Here is a 13,942-nt window from a genome sequence, read left to right as displayed (position 1 = left end):
CATACTCATTTACTCAACCTCCGCAATGTGACTTCTCTGTTGAGCAAGAAAATGTTGTCAAGAATCCCGATCAAGAGGAAATGGCTCGGAAGATGAAAAGCTTGGAGCAGAGCTTAAAGAGTATGTAGGGCCTGAGAGGCCAAAAGAGTGTCTCCTACTCTGACTTATGCATATTTCCACATGTTCACTTGCCAACTGGCTTCAAGATGCCAAAATTTGAAAAGTACGATGGGCACGGAGACCCGATCGTTCACCTGAAAAGATACTGTAACTAGTTGAGGGGCGCTGGTGGAAAAGAGGAGTTGTTAATGGCCTATTTTGGAGAAAGTCTCACCGGAATTGCTTCAGAGTGGTACATGGACCAAGAAATTACCCATTGGCCTGTGTGGGACGATTTGGCCCGAGATTTTGTCTGCCAGTTCCAGTATAATGTGGACATCGCTCCCGACAGAAACTCTTTGTCCAATTTGAAAAAGAAAACCGCAAAAAGTTTTCGTGAATATGCCGTCAAATGGCGCGAGCAAGCCGCCAGGGTAAAGCCTCCAATGGACGAAGCAGAAATGGTTACGGTCTTCCTACAGGCCCAAGAGGCAGACTACTTCCAGAACATGATGTCCGCTATGGGTGAGCGGTTCGCTGAGGCTATCAAAATTAGGGAGATGGTTGATAATGGTTTAAAAATGGGCCGAATCTTGAGTCATGGTGCCTTTAAGGCCACATCACAAGCCATTCCGAATGGTTCAGAGGGTTTGATAAACAGAAACATGAGAGAAAAGGGAGCCATGATAGCTTCAAGCTCAAGGGGGTCTGCAGGTCATTCAACCAATCATATGTGCCGCCAAGAACCCCACAATATTATTACCATCATCATGATGCTGCATACGGCGTGGCAATGCCTCACTATGCAGTGATGAAGATGCAACCTTACCCACAGCATTATCCATAAAACTGAGCTCCACCTCCCAGAAATGCCCGTCCTTACCAAGCTCCATATAATCCCCAACCAAATGTTCCCCAATACAATCCTCACCCTAGAGAGCCCCTCAAAAGGAATCAGTTCACCCCTATTGGTGAGTCATATTCAAGTTTATTTCAAAATCTAATCAGGCTAGGTCTGCTGCATCCAGTGGCCCCGAACCGGTCGAACCCCGGGTCCCCATGTGAATACCACTCTGGAGCAGTGGGACCGATACTAATGATTGTTGGACTCTCAAAAGAGCAGTGGGGGACCTTATTGAGGTCAAGTCAATAGTTCTTAAGGAAGAAGAGGCCTCTAGTATGACGAACAATCTATTGCCTACTCACAATATTGGGCCAGTCGTTGGAATGATCTGTGATGATAGAGAATTTGATCTAGCACTGAAAGCCATAGTAGTTATTGCTGTTGTAGAAGATAAACCTAAAACAATCGCCAAACCATGAAAAGTTCTCTGTCAGATGGGAGTCTCGGTAGCCGGTCTTGTTATCCTTTTTGCGTCCGGATTATTTCAGGGTGTAATTCGGATGTTTTACTTTATTGTCTTTACTTTCTGATGTAAACCCTTCTATCGTTTAAAAAAAAAATCAAAGAAATGAAATTAATATTTCATCGTCCGTGAATACCTCTTCTCTTAATCTTGTCAATTTTCTTATTCTCTTTTTATTCGCTTAAATGCAGATTTTAATAATATGACATACTTGCGGATTTCATGCCTAGATCCTAAAACGCCGTCAGACTTCGAAATAATGAATCAGGAAGCATAATACAATGAAGATACGGTTAAGGAAATAAAATAGAGAATCAGAATAGTATGAGAATGAGCCTAAGACAAGTCCTAATGAAACCTGCAGAAGTTGAAATTCCCTCTCTTTGGATCATTGTCGAAGCCAAGATTGAGGATGAAGAATGGATCAAGACCCGGTTGGAATAATTAACTTTGATTGATGAAAAATGATTGGCCGCAGTTTGTCAGTGACAGTTGTACCAACAAAGAATGGTCAATGCCTTCAACAAGAAAGTGTGGCCCAGAAATTTGAAGCGGGACAACTCATTCTAAGACGTATTCTCCCACTTCATGAAGAAGCTAGAGGGAAATTGGCTCCAAATTGGAAAGGTCCATACATTGTAACGAGAGTACTGCCAAAAGAGAGCGTTGTACCTCGGAAGTATCAAAGAAAATATCCATGAAATAATTGTCAATACGGATATAGTCAAAAGGTACTATGTTTGACCCTCTATGCAACATTAATGTTCTCCGATTGGGATGACGGAGGCTTTCATTCTTGCTACTCAAATATCATTAACCCTTTTTGCCAACCCTTTGAGCTAGTTACCTTTCTTTGATTACCCTCTTTGGAACGTGGAAAGTATGTTTTAAAAAAATAAGAAGAAAAAAATCAAAAAACAAAATTCATTGAACTACGTTCGACTTGATTTCGAAAGGATACATAGGCAACCTCTCTCTGGAGTTCAGTCACACCAAAATAAAAATCCACATTCCCCAAAAAATTAAAACTAGGGCAGATGTTATAATGGTTCGGCAATAGTTTCACCTGAAAGGTTCCAAAGTTGTAATTCAATCCAAATCCTTTTTACCCAAATCATTTTCAAGTCCTTCCGATCAATCAACGAAAATGTTCAAGAATTGGATGATACAATCACTTAGATCTGATATAACCAAATGAGAGAAATAAAATGCGAGAGTCTTGTTGGTAAAAACCCTCAAGGGCACCGTAAGATGATGGTAAGTAGAGAAATTAAAAATGAGAGAATCGTGTTAGTGAAAACTCGCAAAGAGCACTATAAGGCGATGGTGAGAAGAGAAATGAGAGAGGTCAGTTGGTGAAAACCCGCAAAGGGCGCCACTGATCGAAAAAGAGGATACTCACAGCCATTGGCACCGACACAGTCCTGGGAAAGGTTTCTCGGTTTTGAGGCAAAAGCTGTGATGAATTTGTGAGAGCCGGACGGTTTATACAGATCAGGCATCCAGTCCGAAGGGTATGTCATGTTCATTGAAATCCGCATGTAATCTAGATAAGTCCTTCTTTCCTTTCCCCGAAAGTGATACCTCTTGTTTAAACTCATTCTCCATTCCGTTATTTATTTTTCTTTGAATCCCTTTTCGGTCTAACCTTGTTCCAAAAACTAAGGCAAAGAAGGGATGTCAAGATTGATTTATAAGGCTCTCATTTAATACAAGCTAATATGCAAAAAATGCACCTAGCCTCGGCAGGGGCATCAAGTCGACCTCGACTGGCCATGGTGGCTGATGCTTCGAGATCAAAAACTCTAGGAAGAAAGAAATCAAATCGAAGTGCTTACAAGGGAAAAATGAAGTTGAAAAGGTTAGGTCCCGCACGACTAACCATCTTGCGAAGTTTAAAAAGTCAAAGGTTCCCCAATGCCCTGAAGTTAAAAATTGAAAGAAATAAGTCAAATGCCCACAAAGGCAAAATAAAGCTGAAAAAGGTTAAGTCCCACGCGACCAACCGTCATTGTAAAGTTTTGGAAAAGCCAAAGGTTCTCCGGGGCCAGAAATGTAATCGGTATTCAGGAAACAACCAGTTGCAAGTGAAAGTATCATCAAAGAAGCTGGCCAAGATCAAGCGACTGAAACACTCAAGGCCACAAAACCAACCATTGTTTCAAACTAACAATTATTCTTTGTTTGAAAAACAGGAAAAAGGTGTGATCCAAAAGTAACCTTGCAAGAAGCAGGTGCAACCAAAAGAAACTGCGCGAAGACTAAAATAGCTCTGCAACAGCAACAACTCCAAACATATAAGTCTTATCTAAATTATTTCCCGCGTTTTACTCATTCTCTTAATCAAAAAAAAAAAAGTTCAAAATCATGGTAGTATAGGGTAAACCAATCCCTAACTGTGTTTTCCAACATAGGGTCTCCACTCCCTAGTTGATATTATTTTAGACATAGAGTCTCCACTCCCTAGTATTCTTTCCAATATAGGGTCTCCACTCCCTAGTTGATTTTATTTTAGACATAGGGTCTCCACTCCCTAGTCTCCTTTTCCAACATATGGTCTCCACTCCCTAGTTGATTTTATTTTAGACATAGGGTCTCCACTCCCTAGTCTCCTTTTCCAACATAGGGTCTCCACTCCCTAATTGATTTTAATTTAGACATAGGGTCTCCAATCCGTAGTCTCATTTTCAAACATAGGGTCTCCACTCCCTAGTTGATGTTATTTTAGACATATGGTCTACACTCCCTAGTCTTCTTTTTTAACATAGGGTCTCCACTCCCTAGTCTCCTTTTCCAACATCGGGTCGCCACTTCCTAGTTGATGTTTCCCAATATAAGGTACACCAATCCTTAGTTGAGGCACCATTTAGCCAATCAGGGTACACCATTGTAAAGAACCATATTTTCCCAGGGTACACCATTCCCGACTTTTTATTGCTTTTAATAATGAAGTAGTTTAGAGTTTTTGTTACAAATAACTCACAAAATTTTTCTAGTAAAAACTGGGGTAGAAAAAAATTTGTTCGTTTGTTTGTTTTGATGTCTAAGCAGGTTTTACCTTGAGACACAAGATTCGAGATGATTAAAAGAAGAAGTCTTAATCCAGAATAGAGAAAAGAAAAGAAAAGAAAAAGGAAGTGAATCCAAAATGCAGAAGCAGATAAAAAGATGTGGACTGATCAAGATAGGGCTGAAGTCACGAGCATTACATTTCCCGTTTTGATCAGAAGAAGCCATAGAAGAATGAACTAACACCTGCAGTTAGCAAGCATCTAGGTTCAGATCAGAGTTTGCGTGAAGAACCAGTCAAGATTCGAGATCAAGTTTTATAAATCTTATAGATAGGAATCTTGTAATTCATAACTGGTAGGCTTGTTTAGCTTCTTTTTATACTGATTTTGGTGTAATAAAGAGTTTAGCAGGGAGCAACCGTAGTAATAGCAGTAAAATCACAGCTTTTCGGTAGTCCAGTTACAAAAACTTCCAGAACTACACTGACCTGATTCCTTTATAGCCAAAGATATGTAGGCAACCTCAGAAGTAAGGTTCGGTCAAACTCTTTCAAAATACTTCTTATGGAGCACCAAGCGGGCAAAAATTGCTCGTAATTGCTCACTTTATCTTTGCCCGAAAACTCTTCATGTTTCCGAGCAAAGAGGGGCAGCTGTGAGCACGTAATTTTTGCCCTGCATAAAGGCGCTCCTTAAGTCCCAAAATAGTTTTCTAATTATTTGTTTTTAAGATTTATAGAATTGTTAGAGATTTTTCTTTGTTTTGTTGTTTGCATTTTTATGGCATTTACTTACATTTTTATGGCATTTACTTACATTTCCTTTAATTGAATTTTTAGCATCTAGTTGCATATTTATTGCATTACTAAAATATAAAATACCAAAAATACTTTAGACATTTCTTGCACGATGTTTTGAAATGTTAATTAAGGATTAGGTAAATTAGATTGAGTAGGTTAAAATTGGATTTAATTAGAGTTTGAGTTTGAAGTGGTTAATTTTGCAAAAGAGCGTAACAAAGATGAAAATGGGGATTATATTGGCTTGCATTTTGTTGGATTGGGCCAAACAAGTTCTGGCAGACCAATACCCATGCAAGGTTCAAATTTGCCCAGCCCAGACCCACATGAATCCAGTCCAGTCCCACCCCAAGACCAAACGACGTTGTTTCAGACCTAACCAATCTCAACCCTTCATTTCCTATGATCCAACGGTTGTGAACTCACTTCCTTGCCCCTTAAAATTGTCCTAACCCGACCCCCAAACCCTGGAGACCCCTCATTTTCTCATCTCTCTCAAATCTCTCTAACCCTAGCCGCATACTACCCCCAAATCCATCTCTGACCGGCGGCCAAGCTCCAAACAACCTCAAAATTTCACCCTACAATCCTCATCTTCCCCTCAACTCTGATCTACCATCATTTTCCCCTAAGTCCGCCTCAAACTGCTCGATTAGTAAATCTAGGATTTGAACCCTAAATTCTTTTCTTCCTTTTTTGATTTCTAATATGACTTGAGCTCCAATGTGCATCATATTGTATCAGTCAATTGGTCTTTTTGAAACCTTACGAGTGATGTTGGTTGCATGACATTTCACGACGGCCGGACTCCGATCGATCACCAACTGACCCACCAGAACTCCACCCCTTTCATCATCATCTTGCATTCAGTTTTATGACCGGTCGTGGTTAATATCAATATACGTAGCACTAGCTCCGCTTTTTAAAGCGTAAACCAATGCTCGTGTGATGATATCGACCACTGCCCAGATTGTTTGAAACCGACAGTGATGTCTCCAATAGGTAATCCCTTTCTAATTTCTTTCATTTCTTTGTTCATTTGGTTTTCTTGACTATTAGTTAATCTCAGCTAATTATTGATTTTGTTTACATGCTTGAATTAGTCAATAAATCATTTCATGTCTAGATTAAGTCCATGTTTAGTTAACACTTGAGTTGCATCTTTGGTTTGTTTGTTAATTATGATTGAGGTATGTTTGGATTTGGGCTTTTAGCTTGGGAGTCCATTAATTCAATTTTGTATTGGGTTTGTTCTGCTCAAGAGGCAGGCCCGCTAGTTTGAATTTGGGGTCGGAAGGATTGAAGTTCTAGAAGGCGGTATGTTAAGTAAAAAATAGAAGTATGGAGGGGTAGTTTTGGATTTTAGGCTTAGAGAATCTCTTTCTGTTATTGATTTAGAAATTTCTAGAGTATGTAAGGGACCTAACAGCAATAAACTAATATAAAAAAAGGGAGATCGTATAATTTGGGTTAAAAGGGGAAATACAGAAGAGTAAAAATGCTGGAAAATAAGGAGGAATAATTGGAAAGGGACAATTGTACAAACTCTGTTGAAAAAGATGCCTTTTCCCACCTTTACAAGTGACAAATTTTCCTACACATTCTCTGATTTTTCTGCAGATAGGCACACACTTATACTCTATATAACAGACCTCACATCCCCTCACTAGACACACACTGATTCTCTGCAAATTACCTCATCCTCACTCATTTTTCTCACAGAAAACACTCTAAAAGTTGGAATCAGATCTAAAACAAAAGAAGAGAACTATCGAATTCATCAACATTGTTTCATTAGTTTTGGGTTCTTTGTGAATTTTTGGGAGTGGGGTTTAAAGATGTTTTGTATTGTTTTCTGCTGCTGCGTTTGCTCTTGCTGTTGCTCCTTTCCAACTTCAGAGATTTATTTTCTTTTTGTCTATTCTACTGTAAGCCAGGTACCATTCTTGATAAAATACTGTACATTCAGTTTATTTGAAGCATAGAGTTGTTGACTGCTTTGTTGTGTTTCATTGTTGTTAATTTGTTTGATATTCCTCAAGTTGTGTCTGCTTGACTATTGTTTGGAATCTATTTTCGAGTTATAAGTTGAATATATTGTATATATTTCTTTAATCTCCTACTCATTGTATGCCTAAAACATGCCATACGACATGTTGAAATTGCAGTAGTAAGCCTGCTTCTAATATTAAATGCCCCTTTATGATTAATTATTGATTGATTGTCTGTCACATAGGAATTGTTTATATCGGGCAGATTTGGTTTATTAATAGATTACTTTGCTCGTTTAAAATTAACACATCATAAGTATTTCAAGCATGGAGTAATTAAGTTTGGATATGGCAAAGTCAGATTGGGAGTGTATAAGCTATAGTATTAATTCTATTAGAATGAACAATATTATAACAATTTATTTTCACACCAGTTTCATTATTTCCTCTTTTTTCTAATGTTATTTGGTTTTATTATAACAATGTTGTAAACTAATTGTAAAAGTTTATTGATTGCACACGTATGGCATTTGGGACGTGACTGGCCTGGTCCAATTTAATCGTACCAGGCCCATGCGTTGAGGCTGTCATTGGGCTTTAGATGAGCCATTTAGTAGATAGATGGGTAACCCTCATTGTGGGCTGATATTGGCTCATATTCGAGTCAGTTTTGTTACTCTGGAATTAAACATATAATACCCAAACGTTGTCCCAGTTATTACGCCCAAATAAACAGTTATTCTAGTGATTTTAGAATAAATAAGGCACTTTACTATATAATAGCAAAACCAGAACTGAACTTCGGCTATAAATTGATCCCCAAAAATAGAACTATTATGAGCCAATAAGTCATGATGTTTCCACACGACATATAGCTAGTTTCAATGCTACTTTAATAAAATTAAAGACCACGCATCTCTTACACCATAATTCTCTCTATCCGTAATCCATGGTTTTTGCGGACTACTTCGAAGAACTGTTAGAAAATTAAACGATTTCAAATATTCGTAGTTGCTTTAGGCGCGCTTATAACCTATTATCGTGATTATGTATATGTTTGCATGATATAATTATGATCCCAAACATGAATTAAGGTACGCGTTCGCGCGACTTTGGCCAACCCATCTTAATAATAATAAATTATTATTAATTATGTACACATACACGTGACATATTTTTTAGCGCGCTAAATAAAAACGGAATTACGCACATGTGATCAGTTTCAAAGGTTAAATCCATAACGTCGTAATTAGAAGCGGTAAGCGGTAAAATACACATAGGCTCTAAAATACGTAATTAAATAATTAATTAAGCCAGGTATGATTAAAGCGATAGTGTTAAAACCACAGAATTAGGGAATGTCTAACACCTTTTCCCGGGTTAACAAAATTTCTTACCCGGTCTTCTGGTTTTCGCGGACTTAAACAGAGTCAATTTCTTCGATTTGGGATTTTAAAATAAATCAGTGAGTTGGGACACCATAATAAATATTCCAAGTGGCGACTCTAATTAATTAAAAATCTCATTTCGAATTACGTCACTTTAATTGAAAAAACTCCTTATTTCTCGGAAAAAGGAGGTGTGACAATGGGGGCTTGGAGGAGATGTGGGGATGCGAATAGTATGGGGACCTTGTCGTGCCCCATTTTCTTGCGAAGGCGGGCTTCAACGTGTGACAACTCTTTTAAGAGAGGTATTAAAAGAGGAGATTCGCCACCTAACGATTTTTAAGGTGCATTAGGATACCTATTTACAAATAACTCTGTTTGATTAGTCTACGTCACCAAAGATCGGGTAACGACTCAAATTACCTCAAAGAGAAGGTGTTAGGCACTCTTCGAGGTCCACAACTGTAGGTCCCAACTAAAATTTAAACTATGTGGATTAGATGATTAGGGTAGGTGATCAAACAAGCGAGGAAAGGTATAAAAGTTGAAGACTTTATTATAACACATAAGAATAGATGATCAATACAAATCTTAAAGGTTACAAAGGTACAACGACATTAGCCTACGTTAAATGACTAAGTGTGAATAACAAGTATATAAAGAAAAAGGGAGGGGGTCCTAAGTTTTTTTTTATCCTAAAGGATCACCCCGTGCAACATAAATAATACTTCGCAACTCCCTTAAGGTAGGGGTTACTCATATTATTCAGCGGGGACAAACTATCATCTCCTGCTACCTGATTACTATGTTGAAATCGTTACCTAAGGCGTTCTAGCTCAATTCTAAACCGTATCCTATGTGTGCGCTACCCGTCACATACATATGGTCCAGGAGGCTTTGAACCTATTGTAAGGTGGTTCTAAACTCAACTTAGGTTACTCAAAATGAGAAAGCTAGGAGACATTCAAAACAGATAGGACTTCACGTAAAGACAATTAAAGGCCCAAGTTAGCCTCCACACATAGACAACAAATGCACACGGTAGAATAGGCAGTAGATGGTTTTGGAATTATGACTTAGAGTCCTATAGGAATGGTTTCTAGGTGATTCTGAATTCCAGCATCGTATGTGCGACGTTATTGCTCTCAATGGCTTAGGCAGGGAGGCATTAAACTGTTTGTAAACTCAGAATTATCAGCGCTGATTTTATAAATATGTGTCTAGGTAGATGACATTGTCCTATAGGCATGGTTTCTAATAGTGGCATAACTAAGCAATGAAACAGTTTTGAAAGTTCAGCATTAATAACGCTGACCTCATGAACAAATTTAAGCGAGTGACAATATCTTATAGGCAGGATTTCTAACAATTGACAATCAAACTTTATTTTTTATAACGCTTTATTCCTATAGGCATGTCATCTAGGCGGGGCAGTGTAATGAAAACAACAGAGGTAGTTGATTAAAAGATTAGAGTTTTATAGTCATGATATCTGGATGGACAGTACAATAAAGCAATTGACCAATTGATTATTTGAAATCCTATAGGCATAGTATCTAGGTAATAAAGTATATGTTATACATCCTATAGACGTGCTGTCTAAATTTACCGTAGTAACAAAGAAAATGAGTATGGTAGATACTTAGACTAACATATTTGAATATTGTATAAATGAGGTGTGCATGATTCTTATAGGCATGATTTTTATTAGTGTGCAACATACCGAACAAAATAATGAACAAGGCATGCTGAAATAGAAAATATAACACACAGACCCTATAGGCATGTTTTCTATCATTTCACGCAGATATTAGAATACCCCAGCCCCCTTTTCATTAATCTCCCCATTATTTGTTATTACAAATTATTACAGGCCTAAATAATGAGTACAATTACATAAAAGAACAACTGCAGGCCTGGGAACAGGCCCAAACAAAGTAATCCAGTATTAACTGGGTCTTCAACATGCTTTCTCTCACACGAATAACATGCCTAGATCCAAACGCATCTCAAACAGGATAGTATGCCCATTTTGCACAGCCCGAGGCCATACATGAACTCATGCCAAGACTAACAACAGATTGACCACTTAAACCAATTAATGAACCACACATGAAAATAAATTAAACACCCCTGAAGCAATGCCTCATAGAGACAGGATTATATGATACTTATCAAGATTCACCTAAACACATAGGCATTTCAGAAAGCAAGAGTGACATGATTGATTAGGCAAAGAACATGAGAACTAGGAGAATCAATAGGGCTTAATCTTCAACAAGGGTTTTTTACACATAAGACAACATAAGTTCATGCATGAGCCATTATTCAACAAAAGAATAGGGGTAACATGCGGCAACCAGTCAAACACTAGAAAACTTCATACACATATTTACTTAGGGTGAATACATACAATGCCAAGTTTCATCAACAAAGCTTAAAGCATGATTTAGAACTAGTTGAGGAGACTTTAGCTAAGAGACTTAATATGAGAAAATGGCAGAGTCATAGACAAGAACAAGTGGGATACAATAGCATGTCTAACATGGGACCCTATTGAGAGTAGCATAGCAGAACAGAGTCATGAGCAAATAGTTAATGTGAGATAACTTTAACATGCTAAGTATCGGCCGATACCAGGAGCACTTATGGCATACAAGCAATATGTCAATTTCATATTAACAGGACATGCAAGCATCAAACTTTGTACTAGTTGGCCACACATAGGAGAAAGGCCAGACATGAGGTTTACCCTAAGGTCTCAAACAGTACTGAAGAGCACATGATTGCATAAGTCAAAACATACACTAGAACTTAAATGGTATAGAAACAGGCCTTAACTAATTAATGCAATCTCAGAAACTTAGAAGGTTGGATAAGAATGACTCAACAGGTCTGAAACACATGCATTGATTTATCATAAAGATATAAGACAAGGCAGGGAACACACGTTAGTTTACAAGTAGTAGGAAAAGCATATTTAGCCTAATAACATGATCAAGAGTTAACTCTAGAAAAGTATTAGGTTACATATGAATGATTCAACAAGAATTAAAACAGGTTTTGGGCATGACTCGACTCTTCACAAGAGTACAGAACAAGACAAGAAACTAAACTCAGAACAAGCAATTTAGTAATAAGCTCGAACACATACATTAGAGCAAACAAGCTTAAGAAAATACAATCAAGGCAACAAATAGGCAAATTCTATTACTAGAAGGTATATAGCCTCAAAAAGAGCTTCGGAGTATACAATAGCATGTTGATTCATAAAAATCTCAGAGACATAGATATGCAAAACAAGAACTCAAATGAAAGAGAATGGAATTGCAAAGGTCACTTTACCAGTTACAGATTAATGAACAAGTAAACACGAGGAATAATTTCAGCAATACTCCAGTATCAATAGCAAAACGAAACAGTAGAACCGAGGAATCTCAGTGCGTCAGTGTTCCCAAGGGTTTTGAATGAACCCCAGGCAGTGCTCACACTGAGAAAGGTTCGATAATCGAATTCCGACGGCCTTCGCTTTCAGCCAGCCAAGAAATTGAGCCCCATAGTAGTATAAGATGAATAAGAATAAGAGAGTAGTAGTGATTTTCAGTGATTCCACCCTCATTCGGGGAATTTTGGGAGGGGTTTATATAGTGGCAAAATTAAACATACAAATAAGGAAAAACAATCACTTAAATATAAAAACAAAAGAATAGCATGCAAAATCGATTCAGAAATAATTTAGGAGGAATCAGGCAAACCCAAGTTCAAAACGGAGAACAAAAATAGTAAATGATCTCACTAAATTGGACCCATATGGCCGGGTAGTGAGTGTATCAGGTCAGGAACATGAAGATAGTACAGATTCAGAGTTGATCGAACACCAATGACTCAGCTTTCATAAATAATCGAGTACCAAATACTTGTAATGTTTAGGAGATGGTAAGAATCTTCGTGTGTGCAAGAAAGGAAATGAATCATGGAAGATTTCCATGTGATATCGGATTGGGACTGGGATTTGAGTGGGGGAGGCTAGGGTTTCTTTTAGAGAAGAGAGGATAAGAGGATTTTAAGGCGACGTTCTCAGGGAAATGGGTGTTAGGGTTTGGGGTTGGGTAGTTTAAAGATGGGTGATGGCCTATGGACCGTTGATCTCAGAGATCAACGACTGAGATACAAAGAAAATGCGGGGCGAGTCATTTAAAACAGGTATCGATCGGGTTAATTAAAAGGTTTGTTTGGTTTGGGCTAAAGGTTTTGGGCGTTTTGGCCATTAAATTGGTCCAGAATTGGCTCCAAATTGGGCTACAAATTAAATACACAAATATTATAAAAGAAAATTTATAAGAAGTAATTAACAAATAGTAAAAATATTATTTATGTAGTAAGATGCTTTAAAATAATAGTTTAACATTATAAAAATATAAAAAATGCTATTTGGGCACAAATAATGTAATAAAATATAATTATGCACATCATATAGGCTATTACTATAAAATTATGTAAAATAGCTTAAAAATGCAAATATGATTATACAAAATAAAGTAAAATATTATGAAACATATATATGGATGCAAATAATAAATTTGGATGATTAATTCCTCACAAAATAATTTAAAGGGGTAATTAATAATTTAAAATGCAATAAAATCAATTTTAAAGCTTAAAAAGAATTATGGAAAATTATATAAAATACTTATTTGCCCCCTATAAATTGGATAATAATACAAAATTATATGGAATACTTTATAAAATATGAGGACAAAATTGGGTATCAACAACTGCCCCTCTTTATCCTGGAATAATGAAAGAGTTGTCGGGTAAAGAAAATAATGACCAATTTTGTCCGAAGTGAGTGGGGAATGATGTGTTTTTGAAAAAATGGAGGCCGAACCCTGGTTCCTGAGTTTCCTACATATCCTTAGTGTTACGAGAATAAGGTCGTGTGTAGTTCTGGATCCAACGGTGAACGAAACCGATGGAGTTGTTATAAGAGTGGTCGTATGTTTCGAAAAAGGATATTTTGGATATGACAATGTCAGACAATTTCGGGTGGAGCTATGAATATGAGTTTGAATTTTACAAATGTACAAGGCGAATACTTGAGCAGTTTCAGAACAAAGGGTAATCAATTGTTGATCATCGGTTACGTTTGAGGTGATTGAAGGATGTGAACGTCGTGAATTGAAACCAGAGCAAGAATTGCTCCTCTTTGTAGAACGATTACCTTTTGAGTTTTCTGCAAAACTTGAAACACGATGCACACGAATATACGGGGTATTGCAAAAATTT

At 37.4% G+C, this 13,942-nt stretch overlaps 1 protein-coding gene across 1 annotated transcript; it reads left to right on the top strand.

The window, feature by feature from the left end:
- Positions 1 to 308: 308 nt before the first annotated feature.
- LOC138904537 (uncharacterized) lies at positions 309 to 911 on the top strand. Its single transcript, XM_070193044.1, has one exon. The coding sequence runs from the start codon at positions 309 to 311 to the stop codon at positions 909 to 911; it is 603 nt and encodes a 200-aa protein (XP_070049145.1).
- The last annotated feature ends 13,031 nt before the right edge of the window (positions 912 to 13,942 follow it).

Source organism: Nicotiana tomentosiformis, chromosome 1, assembly GCF_000390325.3.
Source record: "Nicotiana tomentosiformis chromosome 1, ASM39032v3, whole genome shotgun sequence".
Lineage (NCBI taxonomy): Eukaryota > Viridiplantae > Streptophyta > Magnoliopsida > Solanales > Solanaceae > Nicotiana > Nicotiana tomentosiformis.
This window is presented reverse-complemented; position numbering and strand designations above follow the sequence as displayed.

What these genes read in the sequence shown, in the direction of transcription:
- LOC138904537 (XM_070193044.1), top strand. Translation starts at nt 309, where the DNA reads ATGGCCTATTTTGGAGAAAGTCTCACCGGAATTGCTTCAGAGTGGTAC.